This window comes from Nicotiana tabacum, chromosome 15, assembly GCF_000715075.1.
Source record: "Nicotiana tabacum cultivar K326 chromosome 15, ASM71507v2, whole genome shotgun sequence".
In the NCBI taxonomy this organism is placed as follows: Eukaryota; Viridiplantae; Streptophyta; class Magnoliopsida; order Solanales; family Solanaceae; genus Nicotiana; species Nicotiana tabacum.
In genome coordinates, this window is record NC_134094.1 from 79,331,628 (window position 1) to 79,346,715 (window position 15,088).

The following is a 15,088-nucleotide window of genomic DNA, read 5'->3' on the forward strand; positions in this document are numbered from 1 at the left end:
TTATTGTCTTTGTATTTAAAATTAAATTATAGAATTTTATGAATTTGAAAGAGAAAAATAAGATAAAATACCTACATTAAATTTATTCCTGAAGGAAGTTCATGGAGAAATTGACAATTATTATGCTCCATTTTATGTAGAAGTTGGCACTATGCACATATCTCAAAGCCTGAGCCTCACATAAATTCCTATATCTTCTCTCCACGAGTGATTTAATTTCTCAAATATTAGACAACTAATTAATAGTATATCTATAAATTAAAACAAACGCCCTCTACTCAATTGGTTAGAGTCACGTGCTGATAACGTATTATAAAACAATAAAAGAAGAAGAAGAGTATTGCAGAGAAAAATAGAGAGAGAATTTTTTATTGATTTGGGATGAATTACAATGGAATAGAACCCCTAATTACTTTTACCCACGAAATAACAAATTCTAAAATGTCTCTAAAAGATAGACATTCCACATAAATAAAATATTATTTATAACAAAAATAGAATTTTTCGTACATTATCTTTCCCAATTGTAAAATTGATGTATGTCACCTAGGGGTGTACATAGGTCGAATTGGTTCGAATTTTTCAATTATCAAACCAAACCAATTATGTCGGATTTTTAAATTTATAAACCAAACCAAACCAACAAAGTCGAGTTTTTCAATCTCGATTTTTCTAGGGGTTTTCGGGTTTTTTTCCGGTAAAGTCTTCATAGCATAAAATATGTAACTTGTACTCCAAATATTTCTTAAATTCTAGTAAAATACAACTATATAATGTATTTTTCAAGAAACTAACACAATAATATGAGATAAGTCATAACATTATACTAAAATATTCAATAACAAAGATAAAATAATAAAATTACATAAAATAAATATTGCTAATTAATAAGCCATAGTGAAAATTAACATAATCTAAAAATACTATATAGGTCATGCTAAAATAAGTATAGCTAATAAGTATTAATATTAATTACATAACTAAGCACTAAAGAAAAAGATAAACTAAGTTATGCATTTTCATTATAAACCAATGTAAAACTAAAATAATTATCCAACATTATCGTCATTCACATTATCGTCATTCCTAGTATTAAATTGAATTGAATTTCTTTTGTTAGCATTAGTATTGATTTGAACTTTGTTTGAGCTACTACATTTATGGGCTTTAAAATTTATTTACCATTCAAGAATGTTAAGTCTAAACTTGAAATAATACGTTAAAAGATAAAACTGTGAAAAAGTTTAAGAAATATTTATAAATTACATTACAATAAATATTTATATGTATAAAATATTTTTAAAAATTATATAAATGTATTATCAGTTGGTTTGATTTCGGTTTGACTTTTTTTAGTTAAAACCAAACCAAACTAATTATGATCGGGTTTTATTTTCCAATCTCAAACCACATCGAATTTTTTTTTCTCGATTTGATTCGGATTATCGATGTGGTGGGATTTATGGTTTTCTTTCGACACCCCTAATGTCACCTACGATTATATTCTTTTTTTTTCCTCGTCACCTACTGTTATATTCAGTTAAACACTGAAAAATCATTCAGAAATGAGATTTAAAAAAAAATAAAAAATGGAGTATTTTTTGTGAAAAACATCTTCCCCTGTGAGCAGTCCTAAGAAACAGAGGCTCCACGCCTTTAGCTGTTGTTACCTTATCATCTTTCCATAATGGCACTAACCCACACCCTTCATCCCAAACCCACCGTTTCTGTAGTCATTAAACCCTTTAAGTACTGCCCTTCTTCAAGTTCTTTACCTCTATTCTCAAGCAAGTTTCAGAATGGTGATATTTTCTTGGGCGCCACTTTTTCAAGAATTCAGACTTATCACAATCCACTACCAGCTTTGACCAGAAGACTATTCTTGCCCTCAGTTTCTGGGCTCTGGGATGCATTAACAAGTGGTAACTCAGCTCGTGATGCTGTAATGGCAATTCGAAGGGGAATGCAACTTTTCAGACAGGTAATTATTCTTGATTTCTCTTTCAGTTTACTGATTGTTTTTTACTAGTTCAATTGATTTGAGGGATCAGAAATTTTTGGTTCTGTAATGAAGGGCGACGTGTTAGGGTCTTTGGTGGAGTTTGACAAGGCAATTGAACTTGATCCTCGCCAGAAAGCATGTGAGCTTCTTAATTGATTGATACAAATTAAAGCGCATTAATAATTTGTCCTATTATTACGCAAATGAAACTAGAGGGTGTTTGGCTAAGCTTGTAAGCTGGCCAAACTAGCTTATAAGCACGTTTTGGCTTTTCTACGTGTTTGGTAAACATCCAAAGTGCTTATAAGTTAAAATCATCTATAAGCCATAAGTTGGTCACCCCCAACTTATGACTTTTCAGCTTATAAGCACATTTAGTTTGACCATGACTTTTACTAGTTTTATCCTTAATAATATTTTTTAATTTACGAAATATTTTTTTCAAAATAAATTTTTTAATTTTCTCTTCATTCCATATTCGTTGTTTATCATTTTCTCTACAAAGAAACTTTTTAATTCATAATTTTTTGTAAAAACTTTAAGGGTATTTTAGTCTTTTTAACAAGAGAATAGCTTATCAGCACTTTTCTACCAAACATATCAACTGCTTATTACCAGTTTCAGCACGTCTATCCAAACACGTAAATGCTTATTTTAAAAATCAGTTTCAGCACTTAAAAATATTTTTCAGCACTTCAAGCTTATCAGCTATTTATAATCAGCTAATCCAAACATGCTCTTACAGAGACTAATAGAAGAAATACAGTTCAAAGAAATGCATTCCAATTGAGTAATTTTATGAGTAAAATCCACTTTACCCCCTTAACCGTTAAGGGTTCGGAAGCAATAGCCCTCATAGTTTGAATGGGAAAAGGAACCCCCTTATGCAATATATTTTTGGTGAGAATTTCTTTTTCAAAATAAATATTTTTTTTCTTTCTCTATCCTTTCAAAGGTGAAGTATAATATTTTTCATCCAAACCAATACTTGAATTTCGTCTTTCTTGCTTGTAAAATTTAAGATATTCTTATATTATATCGAGGCCATTGTTAAAATTTTTGCAATAAAGAAAAAAAATCTTGCATACAAAATTCAGGAAATATGCTGAGCATTTCAATTTAAAAGGAAAAAGATACACTGAAATAATCAATTCTCTGACATATATATTAGATGAAAGAATTGTTTCTATGAATATTAATTAATTTATTTTTTCTTTGTACATTAAAATTATTATACTAAAGCAATATTAAACTTTACTTATTTTGAAAATATCTTTATTGAACAGAAATTATAGTTGATAATGTCACATTTGAAAATTTATTATGGAGGCGTTTTTGCATTACATCATATTTTAACTATGCAGGAAGAAGGCTAAAGGATAACTCCATAAATTATATAGATCCTAATTGTTTGTCATATCTTGAGCTTTTGGAAATAATAACCTCACCCGAGCTTCTGTTGCGGCCAAACGCACACGCAAGTATACACGGTCGTCAAGTAATAAAGTGACTAAAAGTCGGATGTCGAACCCACGAGGACTTGTGATTAACTATTAACTAAATTAGACTATCATAATTATCTAAATAAGAATTAAACCTAAAAATATTTGATTCTAAACTAATTAAATAAAAAAATATAAATAATGAACTTTGAACAGAGAAAGAGCAAATTTTTATGATATCAATGTAATGAAAACAATCTAGGGTTATGGGCTATCTAACAATCCTATTATATTCTTCAGTTGAATTGACCGACTAATTTATCTAGCTTATTGGTTGACAGGGTTAATATTGCTCATAAGAATCTGTCGAGTTCTTAATCGCCTATTCAAGCTAACCTAACGCTTATATGTCTATGGAGTTAGAATCACCAAGAACGCATTTATAATTGCTGTAAATCAACCAAGCAAGGCAATTAGGTATATGTCTATCCTAACCACGAATCCGTTCCCCGATGCCCGAGTTCAAGAACTTTCTCTACTCAATCCTATATGCAATCTAGAATTCCCACTTTCGAGTTCAATTCTAGATTCGTAGATAGTATTCAATTGGTGATCAAGCAATTAAATAATTAAGCGCAAGATTGAATAAATAAACCAATATGATAAATCAAGAAGGCAAAATCAATATCCGAATAACAATAGCCATGAAAGAACCACAACCCTAGAACGTGAAGTTTAGCTCCACATAGACATGGTAGCCAAACAACAAATCATACAAAGAAACATAAATATTACTAAGTTTGGTGAGAGAAAGATGGAACATGATGAATTTCGGCCTCCACGACAGCTTTGTGCTTGTGTTTTTTCTCTCAAAACACCCTCTTCCTTTTAAAATAGGTTTAGGTTGGCTTTTATATAAGTTGGGGGCATCTAGGGGTCGAAATAACCGAATCCTAGTAAAAAAGGGACACTTTCCCGTCTTGAGCGTCCAGGTCAAAGTGGGGGGCTGGCCCTGGCGCTCAAATATTTTGGCTGCTGTAAATTGCGCCACAGCCAGCGCCCCACGCTAGCTGTGGCCCTCAAATTTCACTTTTTGCCTTTTTGTCCCGATTTCGCTCCAATTCGCGTCATTTCGCCCCAAATTGTGTCCGAATGATCCCTACACATAGAAATACCTAAATTTAGCACAAATAATCATATTAAACATCTCAAATCGTCGAGACATGAGCAAAATGTGAGGCGGTATATATCAAAATATGCATACATTAAGCCGATTATCAACACCCCACACTTAGACTCTTGCTCGTCCTCGAGCAATGGAACTATATTAGCACCCCCTAAATATACTTAGCACTATGAAAGAGGACCTCACAATTAACTCAATCAAACACCCTACCTTTTGACTATGATCGATGTCGGCAATTAAGCATGAACACACAAATTTCACATTCTTCCTGTTTTTAAATAGCCCAAGTATACTCAATGTTTTTCAACCAGCTCAATCAACTCAAGCAACCTCTCCACAACCACCTTACCTCAAGAGACAACTCGTTACCACTAAGCATCCTCAACTCATGCACTCACCCAACACAAGAAAGTGTACAATATCACCAATCCGTCATGAGATCAAGTGCCCTCACCACAAGCAAAAGAGTGAATATCAAAGTAGTCCACAAATTTAAATATGTCATTGAACATAAATTAAGGACATCACACAATTGAACAACATTCACTCACTCTCACAAAGAATTCATGTGCATCCCGTGGTCGTACCATAAGCTTGCCCGTAGTGTACATCTCTACTAATATAAGCTAGCTAAATCTAGGATCAATTAGGACTTTAAGATTGTAATGTAGGCTAAGGGACGGGTAGGATACATTTAGGAATAGTGACTAACCCTCCTAAGCACTTTAATACACTACACTCACAATTCAAGCGCAATTGCTTCGCAACCCATTCATTTGTCATACACCATAACTAACATAGCCCTATTTTCCATCAAGCACCTCTATGGTTTCACTAGCACGAGTGACAAGGATTAGGAGGTGTGTCTTTCTACATTATTTGAACTTTTGTTTGCTCTTTCTTTTAAAAAAATTTCTTTTTTTTTTACACACTCCATACATTGAAGTTCATAAGCTAGTGACCTTTATTCACAATTTTAGTGCACCTTAAGGGCCCTTCCATGGTTCCACTCAAAAGCCACTTCCCAATCTCTCACCTTACTTCTTCTAGCGACTAAGTGCCTTAGGAGGTAAAGGTTCAACAATCTCACATTAAGAACAAAGTAGGAGTACGGCTTGTAATGTGGGTGTCAAAGAAACGGTCTATAGGCTCAAAGGGGATAGCAATGGAAAAATTCTATTTGTCAGTGACAAACACCTTTATGGTCAAGCAAGAAACGCCTATGTCATCTCCTAGACTAGCACAACTTAATGATTTCGCGTTGATTAACACACAGGGCAAGTTCTAGACTACATAAGATAGCACAGAATATCAACAATCCTTACACACACATGGCACTTGACTCACTCAAGACGGTTCTGTGTGATTCTCAAGTCAAGCAAGCATATCAAGTTGAGAATTATTTAAGGAACACTGCACTAGGTGGCATACAAGTCAATCAACTGAGAAAAAGGCGTCAAAGAGTAGGCTACTTAATCTACTTGGGCATTACAATTCAAATTATATATGCAGGAAGACAGAGTGCATGCTCTAACTTAACTTGCCAACACCAAACATATCAAAAGGTATCTCTGAGCACCTCAGTTTTCTCCCTTATCCTACTCAAAAAAAATAAAACAAAACACCCGGTTCGAGCTACACCCTTGGAAAAGAACCGGCGTCCAAAGAAAAACCAAGGGATACTACCTAACTATCAAAAATAAAAAAAAAGAAAATCTTTTTGGTATTTTTAATCGGACTTTAATCCCTCAAGAAAATTGTCCAACAGATCCATCGTCGGGAAAAGTCCAAAAACAAAATTTCAATTTTTTCTCAATTTTTTTCTTTTTTTTTTTAATCTTTTTTTAATTACTACTACTACTATACTACACCATTAATTCTACTAACTATGCTATTAAAAATAAGAAGCTAGCTAACAATAAAAAGATAAGAAACTAACAATATACTAATATAATACTATAGAAAGAATAGAGAATCTTCCACCCCACACTTAAAAGAGTGCAGTGTCCTCAATGCACAAATAAAGTAAAAATAACTAGGGTGGACAAGAAACTCCCTGAAATACCAAAGGCCGAAGCAATAGCAGCTCATGGGGTACTCAGACTTCTCCCATGGATGGTCCTTTGTGCGGGTACCTCACACTAGTTCCAACCATCTGGCTCGCTTTTGCACGCTTCCAGTGACTTTTCTTCCTATGCTCATAATCCTACAAAACAAAATAACACTACAAAAATAATAAAATAAACAAAAATAAATAAAGCAGTAAAGTTGGGTTGCCTCCCAACAAATGCCTAATTTAATGTAGCGGCACGACGTGAACCGCTTTTTGCCTCCACCTCGAACTTATGAATTGAGCCCCTAACATGGCATCCAGTCTGCGGCTATGCTCCAGTAGTGGGGCTACAACGATAACCATGCCAAGTAATAAATTTTTCACTTTACACTTCTCGGCCTTTAGATGAGGAATGTAATTTTTGCTTTTTGGCACAACAAATTCAAGAATATAGGCACTCTCATCCTCACCCTTTGACCCCCTCATTGGCTCAGATGGCTCGATTACTATCTTACTATCTAAACACAATGTGGAAAAATAATTGGAACGAGGTCTAATGCGCCTTAACTCATGTTTTGTACTACTATTTACATCCCCATATATACACACACTCAAGTCTCCCAAAGTAATGTTATGTATTCCCTCATATGACTCTAGAGCATTCTTCTCAACATTGGCATCCTCAAGAAAAACATGGTCTAATGATTGGTATTCTCGTTTTAGCTCCACAATTTGGTCTAGAAGATTTTTTTCAGCTTCACACAACTCATCATTAAATTGTTGGCCATTACACGCATCAAACTTTTCATTCAAATTTGCATCCAAGTTATGCACAGCCAAGCCAAAATTATCAATTTTATGTGCAAGATCATCTCTCTCCTTAGACCAATCATTCACCAACGTTGTCAGAAGACAACGTCGTTCCGCATATTCCCTTAATCGAGAATATTCGTCCCAATACCAACCCTTATTCCCATATTCAAATTCAGATTTCCAAGAGTTCAGGTCATGACAAGCCCAAAATGACAGGCTATATAAGTCTTCCGTCAGCCAAGAGTCTTCATCAATAACCTTACCTCCATATATTTCATCCCCAGATGTCATGGTGAAAGAACTAGAAACACACTAAGAGAAAAATCAAATAGTTATAAAAATAAAATATTTACAAAAAGAGAAGAAAAAAAACTTGTAAAGATAAAAGTAAAAGCCTAATGTAGAAAAATAGTTAATTTCTAAGTCCCCGGTAACGGCACCAAAAACTTGTTGCAGCCAAACGCACACGCAAGTATACGCGGTCGTCAAGTAATAAAGTGACTAAAAGTCGGATGTCGAACCCACGAGGACTTGTGATTAACTATTAACTAAATTAGACTATCCTAATTATCTAAACAAGAATTAAACCTAAAAATATTTAATTCTAAACTAATTAGATAAAAAAATATAAATAATGAACTTTGAACAGAGAAAGAGCAGATTTTTATGATATCAATGTAATGAAAACGATCTAGGGTTATGGGCTATCTAACAATCCTATTGTATTCTTCAATTGAATTGATCGACTAATTTATCTAGCTTATTGGTTGACAGGGTTAATATTGCTCATAAGAATCTGTCGAGTTCTTACTCGCCTATTCAAGCTAACCTAACGCTTATATGTCTATGGAGTTAGAATCAACAAGAACGCATTTATAATTGCTGTAAATCAACCAAGTAAGGCAATTAGGTATATGTCTATCCTAGCCACGAATCAGTTCCCTGATGCCCGAGTTCAAGAACTTGCTCTACTCAATCCTATATGCAATCTAGAATTCCCACTTTCGAGTTCAATTCTAGATTCGTAGATAGTATTCAATTGGTGATCAAGCAATTAAATAATTAAGCGCAAGATTGAATAAATAAACCAATATGATAAATCAAGAAGGCAAAATCAATATCCGAATAACAATAGTCATGAAAGAACCACAACCCTAGAACGAGAAGTTTAGCTCCACATAGACATGGTAGCCAAACAATAAATCATACAAAGAAACATAAAAATTACTAAGTTTGGTGAGAGAAAGATGGAACTTGATGAATTTCGACCTCCACGGCGGCTTTGTGCTTGTGTTTTTTCTCTCAAAACATCCTCTTTCTTTTAAAATAGGTTTAGGTTGGCTTTTATATGAGTTGGGGGCATCTAGGGGTCGAAATAACCGAGTCCTAGTCGAAAAAGGACACTTTTCCGTCTTGAGCGTCCAGGTCAGCGTGGGGCGCTGGCCCTGGCGCTCAAATATTTTGGCTGCTGTAAATTGCGCCCCAGCCAGCGCCCCATGCTGGTTGTGGCCCTCAAATTTCACTTTTTGCCTTTTTGTCCCGATTTCGCTCCAATTCGTTCCATTTCGCCCCAAATTGTGTCCGAATGATCCCTACACATAGAAATACCTAAATTTAGCACAAATAATCATATTAAACATCTCAAATCGTCGAGACATGAGCAAAATGTGAGGCGGTATATATCAAAATATGCATACATTAAGCCGATTATCAGTTATTCTAAAAGTTATCTATTGAAAAAAGAAAAGAATTTTATTTAAAAAAAATTGTTTCACGGGAAGGGGTTCCCTTTCCCATTCAAAACGTGAAGGGAGTATTGTTTCCTAGCCCTTAAAGGTTAAGGGGTAAAGTGGATTTGACTCTAATTTTACCATTATTGTTATTTGGGTCAGACCTTTAGATACTATGAGTTGGTGAAAAGTTCCATTTTCTTCTCTAGTCAAATGAAGATTGTCTATTCATAAAAGCCATGTAAAGTTTATTTGTGTTTTTGCTGCAAGCTATAATAAGGATGGGCATTAACTTTTATTGACTGCTATCTTTCATTGGGTAATCAGATCTTTGGCAAAGGGGGTTGTCTCTATATTATCTTGATAGGTAATAACTTTTCCACTTATCTTATACTAGTTTGTATTAAATTTTTGGGCCTTTATTAAGAAAAAAGACAAGCACAACTTAAACTGGTTGCGTCTGGTTAGGTATGAGGAGGGTGCGGAACAATTCCGTTTAGATGTTGCCCAGAATCCAAATGACACAGAGGAGTCGATATGGTGCTTCCTCTGTGAAGCTCAACTGTATGGAGTTGGTGAAGCAAGAAAAAGATATCTTGAGGTAAGTGACTTCGTCTGCATAGCTAGACTATCAAACTTCTGTTCTGCATTTTTTGCCTATTAATAGAGGATTGATGTTTTTTGATTGACGCACTGATACCCAAATATGGCTATTAAATGAAACTTCGTCATGTTCTAAGAGTTAGTTTGTACTAATATTTCCAAATTGAGAATTTTTTACTCTATTGAGATTCTGTTATGTGTAGAATGATTTGATCAAGCATCTTATTGTAGCCATTTTCTAGATTCTATTTGTATATTTACTTACAACAACTAAAATTTGAACCTTCCAACAGCTTATCTGATGTGTGCAGGTAGGTAGAGATTCACGACCAGTCATGCGAGAAGCTTATAACATGTTTAAAGACGGTGGTGACCCAGAAAATGTATGGAATATGGTTTTGTTGTCAGAATAAAGCAATTCATTTTAGCTTTTGATTAGTTTCAAGTTAGTTTGTTCTAGTGCTTGTTCAATTCTTACCCTGATCATAAACGAATACTAACCGAAGTAGGCAATATGTTTCTATTTCATTCACCTTCACTCTCTTGTTCTTGTACTAGAGATTGTCTCTACTCCTTCAGTTGCTTGTTCATATAACTTAAACTGAGAGCCTGGTGATTCTTACTAAATTATGAAAGAGTTTCTTGACGAGATTTATTTCAAAACATTCGTATTTATTTCAGTCCAACCTTTCTTATAATATGTCCTAAACTGAGAGCATAGTGATTGTTACTAAATTATGACAGTTCCTTTCTTTGAAGCAACACAACAACAACAACAACAACAAACCCAGTGAAATTCCATAACTGGGGTCTGGGGAGGGTAAGATGTACGTAGATCTTACCCTTACCTTATGACGGTAGAGAGGTTGTTTGCGAAAGACCCTCGGTTCAAGAATAGTGAAAATGAAGCAATAAACAGACAATAGCAACATCAAGTTAATAAGACACGGAAGCAAATGGTGCAACTTACAATAACAAAGATCTAAGAATATGACACTACAAGAATAGAGCCAATCCTACTGGAAATAATGACACACCGTGTAATAGCAAGGGGCTAAGAATAGGAAAATACAAGGCTAGTACTAATACTACTGAAAAGACTAGACGAAACTCTTGACTGTCTGTCAACCCACAACCCTAATTCTCGACCTCCACTCCCTCCTATCGAGGGTCATGTCCTCGGTGAGTTGAAGTAGAGTCATGTCCTGCCTAATCACCTCACACCAGTACTTCTTAGGCCTCCCTCTACCCCTCCTCTGACCCGCCATGGTCAACCTCTCACACCTCCTAACCCGGGCATCAGAGTCTCTCCTCTTCACATGTCCGAACCATCTCAGCCTCGATTCCCGCAACTTATTTTTCACAGGAGCCATGCCCACCTTGTCCCTAATATATTCATTCATAATCTAGTCTTTCCTGGTATGCCCCCACATCCATCTCAACATCCTTATTTCCACTACTTTCAACTTCTGTACATGAGATTTCTTGACTGACCAACACTTGGCTCCATACAACATGGCTGGTCTAACTATCGCTTTATAGAACTTGCCCTTAAATCTAGTTCCTTTCTTTGAAGCATTCTATTTTAAAATATCTATGAGTTGTTCCTATGATCTACACTATATGTATTTCCTCTAATTTGCAGCTTTGATTGGTGTCAATATTTTCACTAACTACAAACTATTCCTTAATTCTGAAGCTTGTTGCTGCATTTTCAAGTGGACAGCCAAATGAATATTTCTATGCTTCTCTGTATGCTGGGTTGTACTACGAATCCCAGGTTTTTACTAATCTCTAGGCCCTACATTTACTATGGTGATTCTTCTGCCAGATTGCTCTTGGAACTGGAAGTAATTTAGCTTATCTTGACCCCTGCTTACTTTCACAATGCACACATTACTCTGAGAATGAACCTGTATATCCGATACTTTTTTAATAAATTGTGTATGCCATGATTTTGTTCTCAAAACTGAGGTAGAGTAGTGACTTTGATTGACGTAAAGTGCAACGGTTGCTTTTGATAGTCTTTATGAAAGTAACTGAAATACCATCTTCCACTGTGGCCTCACATGCGTATGGTCATGTGATTCTTTCAGGCTAAGTTCAATAGTCACGCACTGCTTAATTTTCATATGATGGCAATTATGTAGTCACAGAAGAAAGAATATTAGCATAGTGATTTACTTTATTACAATTATTGTGTTTTACTGTTTTCCTTGTCAATGGAACTAAATTAGGATAAAGATTAGTTTCTTCCCACAGTAAAGGAGATCTTTGAAACATCTACAATGGTTAAATTTGCATAAGAATGGCCTGAGTTGGAGAGATTACTATCAGATTTTCTACTTAAGCTTTGAATACTGGAACTCCAACAGCTTACATGATGAGCTATTTTGCTGTTTTTTTATTTCCAGAATGAGCCAGATGCAGCTAAAGTTCATTTAATTGCTGCTTGTCAATCGGCTTACGGATCAAGGTTCGATGAAGGGTGTTTTAGCTAGATATATGCAAATTCAGTATACTTGTTGTTTGTCTTAGAAATATATGTAAGCATGACGAAGAGCCTCTTATTAATATTCATTAATAGGTCTGATGATTACATGGCTGCTCTTGCCAAGGTTCATTGCAAATGTAGAAACTGGAACCTCAACTAAGAGAATACACTCAAGTGCAGTGAGTATGGTAAATTCGTTGTTCCGAAATTTCTCACCAAAGTATGTTTCTCGATTTACATATGTTTCAGCTTGACCGAATTTACACTTTCATTGTTAGTTTTATAAAATCACGTGTCACTCAATTAAATGGTGAATCATCTTGAAACATGTCAATGACATTCCAAATTAGGATGTGGACTAGTAACTTGTGTACAAATAGCTAAAGGAAAGGTATAAAAATATATCTTTTTTATGCAGCCGCAAGAATTCTTGATCTGCCTATGTCTGTTGATACTGTTATTTGTAGATACTCTGGTTATTCATGTTAGAGAATTAGATTATACTGTGTTTAGACAGCTTTGATAATTAGATTGTACTATGTTTAGACAGCATTACCGTAAATTACAACTAGCTTCATATGTGTGTGAACGGACACAAGACTGTTTATTACATGACACCTTTTTGCATTCATATTATCTATGGCTCAGTCGCGAGTATCATTTAGGAGTGCATGATGAGTTAACCAAGCCTGAGAACGGAACTAAGCAAATATATTTTAAGTAACCATGATGCAGCTTTACGGCTGCAAGTTTGGCCTGGATATGAAGACGAGGGAGAAAACCTATTAGTATCTAATTGCTTCTCTTTCTTGTTTGCATATGGTGGTCTAGCATTTGGAGGATGACATTTTATGGATTGGACTACTTTAAACTAGTAATGATTTAGGTCAAAATCAGATGCTTAATCAGATAACATATTTTTTAAAAGCAAGCGATTTACGGAGTACATTGACATGGTGAATGAGCATGATGCTTATGTAAGAATGTTTTCGCTACATCAATCGAACACCAAAAGATATATTTCAGAAGATGTTTGTATGAAAAGTTTATGATGTTGAAGTATTGTTGGACCTCAGTGTTTCTGATGTTCGTCAGCTGGTTATTCCTGCTGCAGCATTTACACGAAAAGAAAAGGAAAAAGAAGGAATAAGTATCTTTAATGTTCCATGTTAGAATCGATTTGTCATCTAAAATATTGATCCACACATGCATTAGAAACATATATAAGATTATACGATTCTTTATCCAAGGGTGCCAAAGTTTTTTTTTTTTTTTTCTTAATTCTTCCACTATCTATTTCTATCTATGTTTATTCTTCCCTTGTCTATGTCTATTCTATTTAATACTAGAATGATTTTTCCGTATCCATACTAATACCAATCTAGACCATCTCATGAATGTGACCAAATCTCATATACTTTGCAGTTTGTTTGCACTGTTAAAAAGGAGATGGAAAGAAGAGAAAGGACTCCAGAACAAAAAAGGGAGAACACATATGGTTTCTCGTCTTTCATACACTGTTGAAGATAGAACAGAAAGAAATGGAGTGAATTATTGTTCTAAAGAAAAAAAGAGTAGAAGAGAGAGGGAAGTATAGCAACCATCTTTACATGACTGGACACAGTCACACAGGTATAACTGATGTAAAATTTAAACTCCTGATAATAAAAGGAGGTATTTGAAATTATGAGCTGTTATGTAAAGGTTTTATTTGATTTGTTCCTGTTCAAATTTTGAGTTAAAAATGCATTACTCATCTATCGCTTTCTCCCGTTGCTACCTTTTCTCATTTGAGAAACAAATCGAAATATATTGTTGCTAATTGCAATTTGCTAATACTACTTTGTTACTGAAGTTTGAACAAAAAGTAAACGGTGTTGCGAATATTAGGTTTGGTCTTGATGCAATTTCGTATGTACTCCCTGTTAGTTGTTACCACTCCCTCTCCTTCCAAACATTGTTACAAACGTGCCCAAGTGCTATTCTAGTTATGGTCGTTCAAAATCGAACCGTAACCGTTAACCGAGCCGCGAAAACAACTTATGGCTTACTGGTATCAGATTATCAGGGTAATGATAGGTGAACGGATTGAAATTTTATACATAACGGCTTAACGGTTTGGGGGCGGATTACTCAATTTCCTTATCGGATAAATCGTTAACCCGTTAAGAATTTTTATATTTATACTTTTACCTCTATGTATATTTTTTTAAGTAATATTTATTGGTCGGTCCAAGGTATATGGAATAAGGTCATGATCTAGTAACAGATGTAGACCTTGATGTAGGATTGGATTTAAGTTAGTTGGGACAGACTAGTCTGCTACTTCCATTTAGACAAGTACTATATGATTTAAGCTAAAGGTGGTTGGTAATCTCGTTGCCCAAATTATTGGGGTTCGGTTTCTATTTTCTAGACCTACTCAGCTAGTTCAATTTTCAATACAAAAGGCTTCATTTACTTCGTCCAGAATTATTGCAAAGACAAAGCATATGTGATGCTTTACTCCAAATTTTTTCTTAATTGATAATTCGATAAACCGCCCGATAATTATTAATTCGATACAAATCCGTTCGATATCTTATTGATTGACTAGCGAATTATTATATTTATAAACCGATAAGCGATATGCCAAACTGTTAGCGTAAATATCCTCCCAATCTGCCCGATAAGAACCCCTAATATTTCTAGTGCAAGAAAATAAAATGCTTAAGCTTTATATCTAACTTAGTTTAGTAAGCTGTTGACACACTCATATTAGGCTA

At 34.7% G+C, this 15,088-nt stretch overlaps 1 protein-coding gene across 3 annotated transcripts; it reads left to right on the top strand.

Moving 5' to 3' along the window:
• Positions 1-1,562: 1,562 nt before the first annotated feature.
• On the top strand, positions 1,563-14,054 carry LOC107775725 (uncharacterized). Of its 3 annotated transcripts, none has more exons than XR_012699319.1 (9): positions 1,563-1,981; positions 2,075-2,141; positions 9,554-9,593; positions 9,695-9,827; positions 10,141-10,212; positions 11,529-11,609; positions 12,244-12,305; positions 12,417-12,543; positions 13,749-14,054. XR_012699319.1 is itself a non-coding variant. In XM_075230909.1 (9 exons), the coding sequence occupies exons 1-8, from the start codon at positions 1,688-1,690 to the stop codon at positions 12,481-12,483; spliced, it is 816 nt and encodes a 271-aa protein (XP_075087010.1). In that variant the 5' UTR covers positions 1,563-1,687; the 3' UTR covers positions 12,484-12,502; positions 13,749-14,054. The 3 variants fall into 3 exon arrangements, 2 of the variants coding, with proteins under 2 accessions (XP_075087010.1, XP_075087009.1); XM_075230909.1 differs by having other exon boundaries at positions 12,417-12,502; XM_075230908.1 differs by having other exon boundaries at positions 1,564-1,981; positions 12,417-12,511.
• The last annotated feature ends 1,034 nt before the right edge of the window (positions 14,055-15,088 follow it).